Source organism: Desarmillaria tabescens (assembly GCF_030435595.1).
Source record: "Desarmillaria tabescens strain CCBAS 213 chromosome Unknown EV420scaffold_420, whole genome shotgun sequence".
Lineage (NCBI taxonomy): Eukaryota > Fungi > Basidiomycota > Agaricomycetes > Agaricales > Physalacriaceae > Desarmillaria > Desarmillaria tabescens.
The window spans coordinates 1-18,861 of NW_026848719.1; the positions used below are offsets into that span (position 1 = coordinate 1).

The 18,861-nt window shown below is 48.4% G+C and overlaps 1 protein-coding gene across 1 annotated transcript; it reads right to left on the bottom strand.

The window, feature by feature from the left end:
* EV420DRAFT_857916 (ribosomal protein S30-domain-containing protein) lies at positions 1-497 on the bottom strand. Its single transcript, XM_060483752.1, has 2 exons — positions 214-497; positions 1-154 (listed from the first exon to the last, which is right to left on the bottom strand). The coding sequence occupies exons 1-2, from the start codon at positions 344-346 to the stop codon at positions 33-35; spliced, it is 255 nt and encodes an 84-aa protein (XP_060321304.1). The 5' UTR covers positions 347-497; the 3' UTR covers positions 1-32.
* Positions 498-18,861: the final 18,364 nt, after the last annotated feature.

Below are 18,861 nucleotides of genomic sequence, written 5' to 3' on the forward strand. Positions count from 1 at the left end.
CATCGTCCTCCATTTTCAAGCCGTCAAGCTGCTCACCGACGGTTGTATAGAACACGCTTCTTGGCGCGGCCCTTGGGCGTCTTTTTCTTCTCCTGCGCTTCAACCTTTGGTGTCTGTGATTTGACTTTGCCAGCACGGGCAAGAGAGCCGTGAACTAGGGGGTATCTGGGTCAATGGACAGAGACGACAGCATCAGCAATGACGGCGACGAACCTTTTCCCATATTGTCTTGAGGTGAAGCTAATGCAGACGACGAAGGTCCTGAGTCAGCTCGACTGTGCAGTTGGCCACATAAGGTTTCGGCAATTACCTGCCGAAGCGTGCCTGCCGTCTTCGGCAAACTCATAGGTACATTTTACATATTACATCCATACGGTTTGCAGTAATCCTTACAATTAGTCCTACGTCAATCGCATTTGCTTTATTACGGATTTTCAGGGACCCTAACGTACCCTTTCCCGTGTATCGTGCATTTCTCTGTTAACTAGAATGCTGACCAGGCGGATGACAGACTGGATTCCTTCATTGGAAGGCCAAACCTCAGACCTTCAGCTTCAAACTTGATGCATTGATGGATCACAGCGAGCCACAACAAATTCGTTGGTTATAGTATACAGTTATTTACCGGTCATTGCAACACCATGGTTCAATGAAACACTTAGCCTCTTGCTCTCCCTCCCTTCATCCTTCATCATCAACTTGTATTACATTGCTGATGTGTATTGTATCTTCATGTTCTGCAGTGATTCTTCATATGTGACATGAATAATATTCCCGAGAAATTGAGGCTTCTGTTCTAAAAATATCTATTTTCTCATGAACTCAAAATCTGACCTGGAAATGTGTGTCCTCCATCTGAATGTAATCACCCACAAAGGCCTCAATAATGTTAATGACCTTCTGAAGAACCTGTGTGACAGGTTTGAGACCAAGCGGCCATTATCTGAGGAGTCTAGGGCATAAATAAAAGTGCGGTTCTGCCAAGCCATCACCTTTGATGGACAGTCTGACAGTCCAATGCGTCCATTATTGCCCTGCTGCCTCCGAACTTTATTTCTCCTCTTGTTCAATTTTTTACTATGCCTGGACATGCCAAATCAAACTCGAAAAAGTGTCAGATTGCTCACAAATGCCATGACCAGCTAATGGAAAAGGCAGTCATTGCAAATGATTGCATACAAGAATGAGCTTGTCAAACTACCTGGTGCTCCTCGGAAAGGTGCAAGAAAAATCTGCAAAGATTTTGAGGCTGTATATCAGAGAGAGACTGGAAAGGAGATCTCACTTTTCTATAGCACTCGAGCGATTCCGAGTAGCTGACTAATGAGGTTTGGGTATATGGGCCGGACTGTTTCAATGACTCAAAATAGCCTAGAATACCCACGCCACGATAATGCTGTGAAAACGGACTTGTACTCGCACCTTTGAGCATCTTTTTTTTACTGTATCTTATTGTTGTATAGTATTACACATTCTTACATTCAAACCTAGTCAAAATTCCCAACCAATTGGAACCTACAGTAAATATCCAGTTTTGCTGTTTCATTGACCGGTAAATAACTGTACAGCTTGAGTTGAAACTAAATGTGTCCGTTGATCAGGACAATTCTCCGAGGGCCTGGTCACAATTGCATGATTGACCAGAATTTTCCACACAGCTCCCTTGTTTTCAGCCGAAGACCATTTAAAAATAAGAGGTAGGACCAGGATACTTATAATTATGTATTTTTCGCTTTGTTGATGAGTCCGTTACACCTGACATGGCGGAACTCAGTAGCACCGCCACAACTATTGTTGATCACGTGTTATACACGCTTGTTTATCGGCAACCGCGACGAGACGCAGCTCGTCCTCTGTTCGACATGGACTCTCCATCAGCGCTACCTCCTCCGCTTCCTCGTCTTAGGGTATCTCGAACACCTCGAAACAATTTTGACAGTCCACAGTCAGGTCCATCACGCCTCTCGGATCCCATCGCAAGCAACAGCGTTGAGCTCAATATCGGCGACGAGCCTTCGCGGAACTTGCTATCTTCATTCTCGATAATGGATACATCTGCCACTTTACCAGAAGATACTCCAGCTGCCCGTCTACGTGCTGTCATGGCCAGACTTCCTCCGCCATCCTCGTCGTCTACTGCGATACCAACTCCGCCATCACCTTCAGAACGAGAGTCTGACTTTGATCAGCCCCATTTTGGTTCCTCAAATGCCAGTGTTGCTCAAGAGAGCATCAGAAGTATATTTTCTCGTGCTCGGCGCGACCCAGGAGACACTCCACGAAAAGATAACAGACCGAGGCGGAATAGTTTCGATGCTACTGAGGTGCAAGCTAGCCCTAGGGCCCAAAAAGTGAGGCAAGAGAGAGCAGGTAACATAGGCAGAAGGCAGAGCATGAGTGACGAAGAGATCGAAAGTACGTACCTATCTTCACATTCTGAAGTTGTTCTGACCTTTTCTCTTAGGACACTCTCATAGGTCTGATCTCTCCGATGCCGACGTCTTCAGTGCAAATTCGAAGACCCCACGTGCCTTTGGTTCAATGCGCGGTCAGTCGCATCTCAATATACTTGTCCAATTTCACTAAACTATCTTAAGATTCAGCGAACGATAGCATTGACACCCAAGCTATGGTCAACGACCTCGGTAACAGCCAGACAACGCCTCCAGCTGCTACAAGCACTCCCCAGCACTCATTGCAGATGTCATTGAACTCCTATCTCCAAGCTCAGTCAAGTATGTATTGTCCATTGTCCCAGTCTTCATACATATCTTCATCTTTTCTCCAGATCTGCTAGATCACGATTCAGAAATGCAGCGAGGGCTCCAAGTTTTCGATAGTGATGAAGGGGAATCTCCGAAAGGTACGCATTATTTTCTGTTCATTTACAGTATAGTAAGGCTTGTTATAGTTACTTTTTCGACTGCACCTCGAAAGAAACAGCCAGATCCGCAGGCGACTATTCGTCCACGTACGGTGGACCGTTCTAAAGCATCCTCAAACACAAGTCGAAGCCTGACAGAGTTGAAGCGCTCCCAGTCATTCTCTACCCCCAAACCTGATCCGCCAAAGTCTCGCACTAGTCATTCGTCTTCTCGCTCAACCGATTCCTCGCATAAGAAATCCCTTCACTCTTTCCCAAAGTCAACAGGGTATTCTGGTTTGGCTAGGCGAGACAGCATGAATTCTGTAGACTCTTTTGATGACCGTGCAACTTCAGAGGGGTCGCACGCAGATCGTGAGTATCCAGCATTCTAATGGCAACTGACAATTGACGTGCATATAGACCAAGAACGGATGGCTGAAATGAAATCTGAACACAACGATGACCTAGAACGGCAATGGAATAAGCCCCATTCTCGGACACTGTCTAGTCTAAGCCAGTCCTCCTTAGACGCTATCCGCCTATCTCGCTCAGCAGGAGGACACCAGCGCCATAATTCCTTTTCGAGTTCTCGTTCTGCTTCTCCTGCTGGTTCGCGGACAAGCGCCGACGAAGAACGTGAACGAGAGGTTCAAGCTGAGGTCGACCATGAACGAGAGCGGAATTGGAACTCCCCCCATCCGACATGGTATAATCAGAGTACCCACCACAGTCATTCTAGTCGTGCTAATTCACCGACCCCGCCATCCCCTACCGCTTCCACGTCGTCACACCCATCTTCCAAGGGTATACGACCTCGCATAGACTCACAGGTCTCTGCTCGAGGGACTCCTTCACCCAGACTCTCAATCCCCGACTCTCCTTCCCGGTCGCGTGTAAGACGATCAGCTATTCGTCTCGTTCAAATTCTCCGTTACCACCTGATTCTACGGCCCCACGAAGTACTTCATCGCGCTATTCGCATTCAATACATCCATTAGTCCCACCCATAGTAACAGCAATGAAGGCCGAGCACGATCGGGGTCTACATTGTCGAAACATACTCCAAACGACACCTCTCAGCGAACAAAGCTTGCCCCAAGGCCACCTCCTTCCCCTTCCCCTTCGACAGCCAGTTCTAACAAACACAAATCGTCAGGACATTCTAGGACTCCCAGCCATTCTAATGGTAAATCAAGGACCGTTGACCGTGATAAGCCTGTTAGTAGCCAAGCACCCAATATAGGCAATGCCTATGACGGGCAGTCAACAGGTTGGTTTAGAATTACGTAGCGCTGCCCTTCGCTGATCGGATATCTTTCCAGATACCGATGGAGAGGATTTACCTCAAGAGAGCACGCCCACACTTAAAACGACAACGTTAAACCAACTGCACACCGAAGAAAGAAAGTCTTCTTCCCCACAGCTTTGGTCACAAAACATACGAGACGAATCACATTCATACCGACCCATTGACCCACCTGCCACCCCACCGCCATCATCGCCCTTGTCATTGCCATCTACGCCACCCACTCCGCCTAGTTCAGAGCCGTTGTTCACTACCCAGCACCGAAGATCCTCATTTTCCCAACTTGAATATCAGACCCCTTCACCTCCAAAGGGACTCCCGGAATTGCCTGGCCCTCCATCATCTGGCTCCGAATCCGAACAAGATGCTGAGCCTGTCGGCCAGGTAGCAGTGTTGAAAACACCACGACCGCCTGGCGCTTGGGCCTATACTCCCAGCTCCACGACTTGCCAGATCGAACTCTCTGCCAGTAGAGGAAGAAACTAATGGTGGTCCATCCTCTCCTGAGAACTCGACTCCATTGGCACGCACCACTTCTCTGCCTCCACAGACACCTGCCCCTCCCGGTGGATGGCTTATGACGCCTAAAAAGAGCGTACGATTTGATCCACCACCTGCAGATTCTGACCAGTCCTGGCGCCGAGATAACACCGAATTCGTCTGCAGACTTTCGTGAAGAAACTATACATAATGAGCAACGCCCCTCCCGCACGACTAGAGAGAATGGGATCTTGAAGCCATCTTCTGTTCTCAACATTGATAGCAATATACCGGATATACCACCTACACCTGTATCACCCTCCAAATCTCGAAGGATGCCGACTGTAAACTTCGTGGATGAATATGGCCAAGAAGAGAAACCAGATAAGAACCACGGTTCTCCTCGTAATCGCAGTGCTGTTCGAATAGTGGATGCGATGGGACGCGAAGTAGATGACAGCATAGTTTCCCTTGAGGAGCCTTTAACGCGGACGGAAGGCGGTCAGTCATATGCGACAGGGCTTGTCGGAAATTGCGCAGGACTTAGAGGATGTTTTCCAGTAAGTCTCCCTTTTCGTGCGATAAATACAACCATCAGCTGAAAGATGTCCTAGGTCAAGTCCTGACATCGATGTGGCTCGGCTAGCAGAACTGGAGCAGGCGTCAAGAGTATCTCGCAAGCAGAGGGAGGAGCTTGCGCGAAAGCTGCATCATGTACGGGAGAGCATGAACAAAAGCAAAGCCCCGGTAAATTCATCGTTCACTGCTGTTTATGCGTTTGCTGACCCATGTGGACAGGTTCCGGCTCCGGTTAGTCGTCGATGTCCTTCGTTGTCATGGATAGCATTGGCAATCATAGTCCAGCTGTTCCTGATCATAATCATGTATCTGTAAGTTTTCTTTTATCCTTGTAATTCTTGTGACGAACTCAAACACTAAAAGAATATCGGTGTCTCGCGCTCGAGAAATATTTCTTACCACTTACTATGACCCATTCTATGCGGAGCTGCATATGTATACCACCACTACACCCGATTATACCATAGATTGGCTGTCGTCGGCCGACTCACCACCAATATCTCAGGGCAGGGACAGATTTATTACGCGAGTTTTGAATATGTTTGCTGACTGGCGGGACACTGGGGAACGAAATGGTTTGTGGCCCCCGACCTAAGAAGAGTGTCTGCATGATATTTTATTAATATTGTATAATTTCCCTGTACCTTTTCGCGTTTTGGTGGACCCAGGTCTGTTTTTGGGCAGTATACCAACAACTATCCAGTCCTATCAGAAACAAGCACTGAAAGAAGGTTCGCTATAGAGGGTAACGTGTCTTGACATTCTCATATATGTCTTTGTCTCCTCAGTCCCTGCATTGACCATTCGTACAGGCTAGCCGAACAAATATCCCAGACGGGCGTATCTGACTCCGACAACTATTATGACCAGTTATTTAGCCACCATAGAACGATGGATTTCGACAAGGCCCAACAACGCCACGAATACCTTTGACCTGGGAGCCTTTCGTAATGCCTTGTGGGTAACGACCATCAAAGCAAGCAGCACAGGGCTTTCCTCTGAAAGTCCGTAGGGGCCCGGCCGGCCCTCTAAAGACGATTAGCGTGGGAGCTGCAACCTGGTTCCGAGGTTTGCCCTGGTCTGACTCTGGTTTATAAATCTTGCCAGGCACTTCCATGCTCTTGGCGATCACTTGGATACCACTTCCATGCTGCTCGTGTGGTCCTTCGGTGTTTTTCCTGTGAGAATATTCCCACATGTGAATATGACTTCCCGCTAGCTTTGGTCTTCCGCATTGTAGCGCTGATTCTGAATCTATTCATTCGAGTTTCTCTGACAACGGTCAAGATGGAGTCAAGGGACGCACATGATCGCATTAGCCGTCCCATTATTTTTTCTTCCCGGAGTTTCTAAAGGATCTCACAGTCCGTATATAAGGCCCTCAATGCTCTCTGAATTTTCTCATCTTCAACTCTGAGCCTTTGTTGACGTCTTGACGGCGATTCACTTCCTTCTTCCCTCTTTCTTTCACTTCAGCTTTCTCCTTACCTTCCTTTGCAGCTAGCCTGCTTTCTGTCCTTCACGTTCTCCTTTCATACAATTCCGTCCTGCTTTTCGTGAATATCGTTGGTTCGACATGGTCCAAGTCACTTTCGTCGTTGCTCTTGTTTCCCTTTTCTTTGGTTTTGTTCACTCGGCACCCGTGGCACTGAAGTCTCGCGCATTCCAGCTTCTTGAGTGAGCGTTCTTCGCTGTTGAAACTGACAACGCGTTGACACTCCGTGGGACAGCTACGCCGATTTCCAAATCTCCGACGGTGTTGCTGGCAATGCCTCCGCTGAGGCCAATGCGGTCTTCGTTGGTGAGCTCTATACTCCTCTTCGTTAACAAAGAGGGGCTCTAACAAGTCGCGCTTCTGCAGATCCCTTCAATAACGTCGATTTAGCCACCGTTGATAGTCAAACTTTGGTCAGTCACCGTTTCTCCCGTGTTGCAAGGACCAGGGATTTATTACTCCAACAGGATGATATGCAAACGATGAGAGAAGCTGCTGAATCTGCCGAAACCGAAGACTTCAATCCTGCTATTGATGCAGCTAGTGGAGCTGCAGGTAAGTGTCCTAATTATTCATTGGAACAGCTCGCTGAGGCTGTTGTCGCAGCTGATGCTCTACAAGTCGGCAAGATCAAGAACAAGGTTCTGAAGCTGACCGGTGAAGTTCAGGTTCTTAACATCAAAGTCAGTTTTGTGTCATTATTGCATTGATGGCGTCTCACCCATCGCTATGTAGATCGCTCAAGCTCAAGCTGCGGGTGATGATACCTCGGATTTAGAAGACTCGTTAGCTGAAGAACAGTAAGTAGAAAACATCTTTTCGGGGAGGCAAGCTGACCATCCCTCAGGACGAAACTTAACACCAACATCGCCACGGATGTGAAGAACGCCGGGAAGACTTCACAATCAGTGGTCTGAATTAAGGAAGTGGTTGTCCAGTACATTTACTTGCTCCTGTACACAGGGCTAGAACAAAGGCTCAATTTGATAGACTCATCTCTAAGATCCTGATCGCTTGATTCCTTGAACTGCAAAGACTCATTTATAGTTCAGGATGGTAGGCTTCGTATCACCATGTTTAAAGAGACATGCCCTCAGCCGCTATTCTGACCAGAGATATTTTCGTGTCTGACAGAACAAGAAGCCGTCCAGGTCCCGCGAACACTAGATTTGCAGATCCCGTCCCCAGATAAATTTTCCCGATGAGCGTTCCTTTATTGTTCCAAACCTATTTCAGTATATGAGCTGACCAGCAGAGGAAGATAAATCCGTATGAACACACATGTACCCCGTCCCCAGCGGAGGCATAGACATTACCTTGAGTGTCAACGTTGATGCCTGAAGGATGAGTTAATTCACTTAATAGTACGTTCCTTCCCAGATATATAGGTGACTATTACCGTCTGCGATTCCTGTGTCGACATACGCGAACACTCTGCGATTTTTCAATGCTTCGGTTTCAGCGTCAACGTCAAACGCGTAGCTTAAGACAGAGATACGCTGAGCTGATTTGACGAGCAATGAAAACTTCATACATTGTAGAGGGAAGGGTTTGGTTGACTCCCAAGAACCCCCCCTGACTTGAAGTGTCGCCGCTATACAAATTCGTCAGCGTGAGTTTACAAAGCTACACCAGAGGAGCTAACATGTAACACGTTGAGCCGTTGGGTGAGAATGCAATACCATTCGGCAATCCTATCCCATCAGCTACAACGCGAACTGAGCCCGTAAGGGGATCAAAGCGATAAATTTGCGCCGGCATTAGTGGAAGGGGTCGGAAATGGCCCAACCATCCATATCTGAGTAGAGTCAGAAAAGTTTCCCGACCCTCGATGAATGATTTTACTGACGCCGGATCCGTGAAGAACATGTTTCTGCTCAGGGGATGAACCTTTATATCATTGAGAGAATTAAATTGCCGGCCTGCGCAACATGATTATCAGCTGATCGCGTATGAAACGTATATATAGCCTCACCGAAGAAGTTGTCCAAGAGAACAGTGGTATCGTATGGTGGATAAGGATCAATGAGTACAATCGAGGGAGGAGAGTATGCGCGACCTGAAGTAACAACCAGGAGTGAGCCATTGTACGGCCCCGTTCCGCCATTCGCCATTTGGACTGTTTCTGCGAGAATGAGCTATCACGTCTCGAACATGAAGTTCAAATGTCAGGTTCAAAAAAAGCAGCGACGCACAGTTGTGTACGGAACGTTGACCGACCCAGATGCATTGGCAGCATCAATCGCCGCCTCAACCTGTGTCATGCTAATCTTTGAAATGACATTATTATGGTCCCAATCGCTCATTCCAAGGTCGCCTCCGGCATTACTAGCGAAGAAAACCTCGTCCGTCTCGGGAACATATATAGGTGCCTCATGAGCAAAAGCAAATGTGGAATTCGACGCGACTTCATAAATGGCAGGCGATTCACCTAGAACATCGATGAATGAAGCATCGAATATCTGAAAAAATGGAGGGCTCGAGTTGGTGGGATTGAAGAATTCGTCGGCGCTGAATGCATTTTCACGGAACGTTGCATTGGCTCCCAGGACGGCAAATGTAGTTGGATCTACAAACTGAAGCGGAGATCAGCTTTCTTATAGCTGATGCAGCAGTCGACCGGGAAGTTACCACAGAATTGGGCGGGACAGTTGACTGGGAAATGACTTGCGGCACCCAGACACTGGACAGCAGTAAAAGAGAGATTATAAGACCGTCGAACATGAAGACCTACGTGTCCACTCAGACCGAGTCCTCATTTTATACGTCCATCTAAGACCTATCTCCGAAGATAGAGCGAAGGGTCTTACCATAAAGACCAGGTGGAATGGATGGTCCGCGTTATTTTACGTCGTCGCAACAGTGTCGGGGCGGAATTCTTTAAAATCATTTCAATTGTTCATGTCATACAACCCACGATCCACACAGTACCTAATAACAATTAAAAAGCAATAAGCATCAGAAGCAAACCAAAAGAGCTGTCCTTAATCCAGCGTCTCAGATCCCCCATCCGAAACCTCCGTCGACAAATCCCGGAGGTTCTCTTTAATGTGTCGTATCCGCTCTTCCATATCATCCAGTCTCCTCGTCATCGAAATAATCTCATCGCCGAGCTTCGTCGGATCAAAATGTCCGTCCGATACTGCAACGACAGCACCTTTCCCGGCAGACAGTTCATCCCATAGTGCAGTGACTACACCGTGAATCCACTTCTCACGTTCTTCTGTTGTCTGTAACACCTTCCGTCGCCCAGATTCGGCTTTGTATCCCATGCGCGCCAGCGTCCATATGTTGCTGATAACCAGAAGCACGATAACGAAAATCAGGATGGTCGTAGAAGACGACTGGTCCCAAGCATCTCCAATGAGCTCCAAAGCACCTTTAGTGCTTTGTTTGGCGACAGACGCAGCACCTTCGAATGTGTCCCAGGCCCATTGTAGACCACGGCGATTACGTTCATGTTCACGCTGTTTTTCTGATGTGGGTTCAAGCGTGGGTTGCTTGACATCCGCAGCAGCAACAGGTTCAACGAGCGCCAAGGCAGCTGGATCCACACCTTCGGGTACGAACTCGGACTGGTGCTCTTGTATATAGGCACGCATAGCCTTCTCCAAATCAGCATGATATACCTTCTGTCCGTCAATGGCTGATCTCTCGATGATACCTATGAGTTTCATAAATGAATGATAGCGTAAATGTAATGACAACAGAAACTCTTACCCTTAATGAAACTCCTTCCAGTCCACTCAACCTGGGTAGTCACAATCACTTTAGTAGATACGGCACTGGCCCACATGATACAAGTCCTCGTCTTCACTGAAAAGACACCGCCACTAGGAACATCTGGTGTCCGTGTTGTCGTGACAGTAACGATATAATCATCAAAGTCACAGTGCACAGTCTCGTCGTGAATTTCGCACTTTGTCTGTTTCGGCCCAACACTGTTGTTTAGTGGCTTAATGTACGACATGTTTCGGGCGAGGAGTTTAGAGCCAGGCTCGATCGGGGCCCAATCAGATACTTGGATATCTATTGACCCGTTAACTTAGGAGGTCGAGATGATATCCAAAAGGAAAACGCACCTATAAGCTTTTGATCGACGACCAAGAACTCCTTCATAAACCCACTCGCAAACATGAGATTGTATATCCGTTCGGGAGTGCCTGGTATAATCATCTCCAAAGCCTTCTCAGAGTAATGTGTCCCGTCCTTGCCACACTGGCACTGCGTCACCTTTCTCTGAACGGTTCCAATTTGTTTACCGACAATCACGGCATCGCCATTGACGCCACCGCCAATAATAGTTCCTTCAATAATCTGATCAACGGGTTGTTCCACAGATCCTGAACCGAGACTTTGCGTGTCTTCAGGCCGAGCAAGGCGCCAGATATTGTAAATGACATCAAACGTCGTGTCTCTGGACAAAAAGGATGCGAAGTTATACTTGGCTTGACGCGTCGTGATCTGGATGGCGTTGGGTATCACAAAAGCGGTCATCTTCTTCTCCAAGGCGATGATTTCGTAAATAGGTATAGAGAGCTGCCAAAAACATTGCATTACATCTGTCAAGGGAAGGACATCTGGAATGGCTTACATCTGTGATCCACCCAAAGATGTTGGCATGAAAACAAATATGGTTTTCGGATATGTATAGCCTTCCTTGAATCAGAATCTCTCGTTGTAGCGCGCAGCCGTAATCTGGGAAGACATTAGTTGGCCGGACACGTACGACTATACTCTATGACGCACCTTCGATCAAATAATCACCTTCCGGTATGGCAGGGAATAACTCATGAAAGTCAGCATTCCTTCTACTGCTGGCCACTGCGAAGCCAGTAACAGGTATGTCGGAAGAGCCCAAGTCCAAGTCCATCAAAGGGTCTGATTCATCTGAATCCCCCTCGTCTTCGTCTGAGGTCTCATCCTCCAGTCCTGAGTAATAGTCAGGTCCCCCACCGACCTGGTCATCAGGATACTCGGAATTTATGTCACTGTGAACTGACATCGACTTGCGCCTTGGTGATGCTGTAGACGAGCGCTTTGACTTGGGGGAAAAGTCAGACGATCCTGCTCTGTTATGTGACGAGGTCGAACCTGTCCTGTTCAGGTAAGGTGGCGACGGCAAGGAAGCTTTCCTTTGGGCAGGAGGACTGATATGAACCTGGTGGGGTGCTGAAAGAACGGGGTTGGCCATTGCCAAACCAGAGGCAGCGATGGCGCTCGCGAGACCTGTTGGTTTTGAAGAGGGGCGTTTCCATGGCCGGCTTGCCGGCTTCTTCTGATTCTGGCCATTTTGTGGTGTGATCACGGAGTTAACCGATGTGGCGTCAGTGTCTCGAGACGCGGCAAGGAACGTCTTTTCATTCGTTACTACTGGCCCCGTATTTGCTCGTGAATTTTCTGGGATTTCAGGCATCGTTATTGACGTAGGTGATTCCACAAGGGCCGCCTTGGAAGCATCATCTATATTTTGACCCGGCGGATTGTCCTTGACATCTCCAAGACTAAGATTCGGTGTCGTGGCGGCTCTGGAATGGATAGTGGATATGGGTGGCGGTGGAGGTACGTTTTTCAGGGATTTGTTGGATGCTTTTCGGTGTATCTCGGGGGTAAATGGGGCAGCCAGTGTCCCGCCAGCAGGCAAAGGCGGCGTCGTGGAGGTGGTATCTTTCGTAAAGGCAGCTGCGAAGGCTTCGCGAAGGTTGGATTTTGAAGATGAAGCCGTATTTGGACGTGATGGAGGTCGTGATTGGGAAGCGGGGGCCGTCTTTGACGATGTAGTCGCAGGCTCAGCCGCAGTCGGGGGTACTGGCAGTGCAGACGGCAGTTTTGAAGGCGATGAAGGTGTTCGACGACGAGCGCTATTGTTTGCAATGCTCGCGCTACCATCCATACCATTGCTACCATTGGTAATGCCATTTTCCTTCTCTTTGCTCATATCGCCCGAAGTTGAGCTCGGCGACGGCGGTACAACCATAACACTCGGGTTGACGTCCTGCAGCGACCCATTAGGCTGACCGGTATTTATTCTTGAGGCCTGGCTGCTCGTTGACTTTTTGACCGGTGAACTGGATGAAATGAAGCTCCCGGACGGAGACGCGGTCGCGCTGATAGCAGATGAAGTTCGGCTGCGAGGGGCGGGGGAAGGTGACTGGTGGGAGTCGAAGGAACGATCACGACTATGCGTGGAAGTGGGCGACTTGACCAGCTTTGAGAAAAAGTTGGGCGCCATTGCGATTACCTGAATCCAATGGCGAGTATGAAGAACAAACGACGCCCGGGTCCAATGTCCGCGTCCAAATTCTCTGTCACGCCGTTACCGTGACATCATACAGCCTTCACTGAATTGTCAATTCTGCCGGAATTTTTGGTTAGGTAGTGTCGTAAGTATTCCTACGGACTCGTACTAGGCCTAGAAACCTTCACGTTTCTGAATGCTTGTAGCAAACCGATTCCAATCAGCATGCCAAGTTCAACCAAAGTTGTGCTATCTTCATCAAGTCGCCCAACAGCTCCATCCGTGTGCAGTGCCATAACCTCAGCGCTGTACTCTACTTCGCTTCCATATATCCGAGAGATGGGTCAAGTGATACGGGTCGTCTGGGACCCGTCTTTCCGTCTTCGTACGAATCCTCATCATCTTGCGACATCCATGTTCCGGAGTTCATATCTTGGGGACATTGACAATTGAGTAACATCGCTCCATGATACTGGATACACGCAAAGGTCGAGACCATTTCGCAGACGGGCCTTTCCGATGCAGCGCGCTAGTGAACCAAAGTTGCACGGGAAGAATTCGAGGTACTAGAACGCGCTATCAGTGATTGTCTGACTTGGCAGTAGAATGAGGGTGCGCTTTCTTTAGCGCTTTGACGTACCCAAAACCGGCTTTGTGTCCCAAGTCAACCTTCCCAGCTCTTGAATATGTGCATCAATCGATGCCCAATCATTAATCAATAAGCAATTGACCCTTGTCTATATTCTACCTGACCTTTGTGCGAGCTCCATCTCGCAACCAACGAGGCAATAATTGTTGCTCGAAAGAGCCACCCCACCAAGGATTTGCATTGTTGCTAAAGAACCCAGGATCATCAAAGATCTTGTAGCGATACGTCTCATTCCCACCAGAGTTATCCATCCCGAACAAGACGGCTTCGCCACAAAGTACTGAGAGCAAATGAATCAGTAGGTGCGCCACACGCCTCCACCCGAGGCTCGTCTGATTCGAATTTTAGCTTCGCAGAAGAATTCAAGCCTGTGTCTAAGAACTTTAGTTCAGTTGAGCAGAGAGCGACCAAACGACTCCAAAGGATGATGCCGCTGTCCTTTAAAGTTGTCTTTCCTGTATGATTCGGTACTCCAGGATCCCAGCAACACCTGTTACGGATGAACACAGGACTCTTCTGTTTTACACTTTCTCGAATGCCGAAACGTTCATACAACAAGCCACCACTGGCAGCTGAGGCGTCGTTCGAATCCGTCACAGAAGCTGAACAATCAGTGTAGCCCTTTTTTCACAGGTCGAAGCGTCGGCCGTTCATCCCCGCGTGCTGGTAACCTTCTTCATCACGTAGACAGTTTCTCTCGCATACCTTTGCAGAAGTCGTGTCCGCGATAGTGAATGAATCTTATATTCCATACACGCGATTTTGTAATATTCCGCAGGTAAATTCGAAGGACCTGCCCTTCTCCATACCAAAGAAGTACCCACCTATGATGACACGAACGTCGATGGAGGTACTAGCAAAAAGGTTTCCACGCACCTGTCTGAGCTAAACTTCCCTCTCATCATTCCCATTTGTCGAACTGCATCTACAGTTTTCCAGAAATTCCCAGAGAGTAGAAGCTTTATCCGCCGATAGTGCGTTGCCAGAAAGTACGATTTCATAATTAACAATTTTCATCTTGTCTGCGTTGATACATAGCGGTTCTCGATATTTTTCCGGCATCGACAGTATCATAGGGTTGTTATGGAATTGGCGTGATAACCTACTGGGGATATATGAGTTGATATACGATGTTCAAATATAACAGACACACGCCTTATAATCATGCAGCAGTATATCTCGCCAACTCTGGTGCTGTTTCGTCTTGTATGCGTCTCACTGTCGTCCCAACCCTAAGAGTACCATGCACTAAGACATCCAAATGAAATCAACGTCCACGGTACTTGATAAAGGTGACATGGCCCGCAGTTGCGAGGCCTAAAGTCAGTTCTGTAGATGCATCTGAGGTGTAACCCGGAGCGTTAGAAACTGAGGACATCCGGCAATTCCCGCACCTGGTCTTGTACAGACCACGATCTCCATGAAGGTTCCCTTAAGCTTCAATAGTATCAAAGACTGCTTGAATGCCTGGTACGCCTTTCCTTTCCATACCAACGCCTTTGTTCTTGACTTTGCATTGTTCAGTATATAGCAAGATGTTTCTTATAAAATCCACTTCTTGTATTCTCGCGCTACGAACTCTTCACCCATGTGGGCAGTACACATACTTGCAGTGATCTTCAATCGATCTCTGCTGCACCGTATACTCACCTCCATGAACAGAAAATGCTATCTTTTCATACCTTCTCCTCAAGAACTCGCACTGCAGACCCTTACTCCCAAGCCTCTCTCACGGCGCACCATATCTATCTCCATTCCTCTTGGACATATTCGCGTCCAATTCTACACACACGCACGTTATGCCGTAGTCAACAGGCCTCCCTGCATTCAAGCCGACATTCGTCTCTCCGACTCGGGTGATCTTGAAGTTCAAATCGTCAAGGACATGTTCGGCTTGCACACTTGTGCAGTAAGTAAAAGCTTATTTTTTATTCCGTTTTCCCTTCTCGGCTGAATGCAATGCAGATCCTTGGCGAGCACGGAGAGTTATGTACGAGCACCGAGTCAATCATTTCTTTCCGTGACGTGCTGGAATTCTCCAATTCAAGAGGATGCATTAAAGTCACCGGTTGGCACAATATAATTTGTACTTCATTTGTATATGACTAACCGACTTGGGCAGAACCATACGTCTCTGACTCCGTACGAATGCAACGTGAAATTCGTTGTGCCCTTCTGTCGTTTCTCCGATCCTTAGAAATGCTCATAACCACCATCTTCGCCATCTTGTACGATCTCGCTATATCTGTAGCTAGCCGGTCAGCCACATTCAGGAAGCCTCAAAGAAACGCCGGAATCCGCACGCAGTAATAACCTATATGAATGCATAATTTGGAGTAATGTGTAACGTGTTTCGAACGTGAGAGGCTAACGTGAATGGCTTCTCCCATTTTAGCCTTCAACCCGGCAATACAGGACCATACTCATGGGGATGTTCTCATGACCCTGCCTACCAGGTACCCGCGAACACCTGTGAATATGCATGTGGCAATTAGCACATCGCAACCCTTGTCAAAATCAGGCGCGCTTCGAGTCTGGTGAAAATTTAACGAGTGCGGTTGCATTTCAAGACGTCTATTCGCGTTGCCGGATTTCCCACCAGGGTTGAAGAGCGAAATACTCGGAAACTCTATGAACTCACGAAAATGGTAATTCTATTATCTGCAGGCAACAAATTCCGATGGGGCAAAGCGCACCGTTGCTCTTTCCGGTCGTGGGTGTTCAATGACCCACTTCCGAGGGTATCAGAAACGGGAAAAGTCGAGGACAGAGAATCAGGACAAACGGAGCACGCTAGCCGCAGGGGGCCAATACATTTCTGCCCTCTAAGCGTCTTGGCACTAACCGGCCTCCATTCTATCTAGGCACCAAGTAAATCAGCTGTAATCACATCAATTGATTCTTCAGCCTGTCGAGATGCTACGGATCAACCACCGAACAAGCACCGAGAGCAAGGTTTGGGTTTGTGAATGGTGAAATGCCAATGCTCCGAGACTACTTAATCTGCGATAGCACGACAACTTTCAAGTGTCGCATTTCATGCATGCGGGCTTATGCATAGCCATATTCAAGCCTTCAGTGGAACTTCATCTCTAGCGTTGACATCGCTGTTGCCAACTACCGTCGCACCAACATTAGTGCGTTGCGATCTAAAATATCTTCTTTCTCCCAGGGCTTATATTAATATTAACGAGCAGGTACTCCTTGATACTCTCCCTCCTCGCACACCATGGCTGTTTCGTCACACCCACATTCCCGCATCGTCGGTTTTCATCCCTAGAGGATGGACGCTCAACGACGACGTCGTTCTCTACATCGTACAGCTGATGTGCGCTGGCTCGGCACCATGGACACCGTTTGGCCCTTCAACAAAAGATGTCCGCATGTTAGCCGCATCCTCTCGTCATCTCAGAAGGATATGTCTTCCACACGTGTACTGCCGCTATCAGTGGGCATGGAATAGCGTAACTCCCCAGAAGATCGGCGTTCATGCCCTCAACGCTATGGACCTACGTGACGTCAGTGCAGCACCACCTCCTTCCTTCCTTCTCCTCATCTCACACTTACTCAGGTCTTTTGAACTCGACATCAAAAGTTCTTCGGGGGCCATTCCGATCTCGTCATGAACGAAACACTTCAATTCCCCAAAGCCCTGCCGGATAACATCGCTGCAGCCTTTCCCTTCATGAAGAACCTACGAACTGTATGCTTGTCACAATTCACAGTTTGCGGACCCTGGCGCGAGCTGTTGGAATCCGTATTTCTCGCGCCCGCACTTCAATCTCTAGAGATACGTAATTCCCCGTGGCAAAGCTACGCAGAGATATTTGACACACACGACATCCCAACCCCTTCTTTGCGGGAATTCATCTACCACGCCCCGTTCGCGTTGCTACCCACACAGAAAGACATTGGCCGGCGTGGGATGGTTCAACGCGCGACGGAACTTTCTATCCTGCACCCCCTGATCCACAGCTGCCGGGCGTCGCTCGAAACCCTTGAGCTTCCAGCAGAACTCTTTTCTGACTTGTTCGATGAAGAGTTCCCCGTCCTTCGCGAGCTTCGCGTCGAAGGGGTCTGGCCCCGGGGACACGACGGTGACGAACCTTCTGATGATTCGTGGGTGCGGCTGCTCAGGTTCGCGCCACGCTTACGCGTTTTGAATGTGCGTTTGGTCCCGGGTGATGCAGAGAGGAGGACGTGTCGTCTCGTACATCAGATGCCTGAAGGCATCGATGTAATCGACAGGCTACACTCCATCAGGCTTTCGAATCCTTCTCCGGATGACTTTATCTTTCGCTTACTTCCCTCTACGTTGACGGATCTGTCTCTGACGGCTTATCCAGACCACACGACTACGGCCGATCTCGCGAGATGCTCCCTTCCCAAGGGTATTTTATCGTGCCCTGAGCTGCTGTCCATCTTGAAGACCCTTTCCGTGTCACATCTCAGATCCTTGGCTATCTCGTACAAGTGGGGTTGCCCCCAATCTCAAGAAGAGCTCCTACGGTACATCGCCCGTGCGTTCCCAGGGTTGGACGTGCTCGAGCTGAACCAATACCACACACCCGCTAATATGCAGAAGACATGTATGGTGAGCCAGCCACATCAGAAATTTTTTGCCCGACCCGTAGCAACAACTGACAAGAGGGGGGACGCCTTTTTTTAATATAGAAACAAATCAAGGAAACGCTCTCTTCGCTCTCTCGACTGAGATCTCTACGGTTGAATCTCGGGTACATGCAAACCGGGCAATGGCTCTGCGACACGACTTGGCGGTACGATAGGGATACGGCGTGGGATGTGGGGAGGGTTATTCAATCGCTGTGTGAGGTTTCGTTTTTGGTTATGAAAGCACCGCTGGCGCCTTTTGACCGCCCGTATGGATGGGTATGGACGTGGAGGACGTACGTGGTGAATCAGTCGGAGACGTATGGCCACTAATCTGCTGGCGTTAATAATATATTATTGGATACTCAGGGTTGTTCTTTGTTCTATTCATATCGTGTGTAATATAGTTTAAAGAAGCATCAAGTGTGATATTAAAGGTCTGTCTTGACTGATGTTATTCCTCTTTGACAGCGGGAAGAAGCTGATGGCAAGATACATGGCGGCGGGCGTAGAATAGGGAGGGTTGGAGCGTACGTACACTTGGCTAGCTTGAATTGGAAGATTGACTTGCCAGTCATTCAGTAGGCAATGCTTGGTTTTAGTGCTAAGAAAGTGCGCAGCATCTTGACTTTACAGC

Excerpts from the sequence above, each read along its gene's own strand:
- EV420DRAFT_857916 (XM_060483752.1), bottom strand. The coding sequence starts at position 346 with ATGAGTTTGCCGAAGACGGCAGGCACGCTTCGGCAGGTAATTGCCGAA. Across the intron at positions 155-213 it reads TCAAGACAATATGGGAAAAG|TTCACGGCTCTCTTGCCCGT; the intron begins GTTCGTCGCCGT and ends GATACCCCCTAG.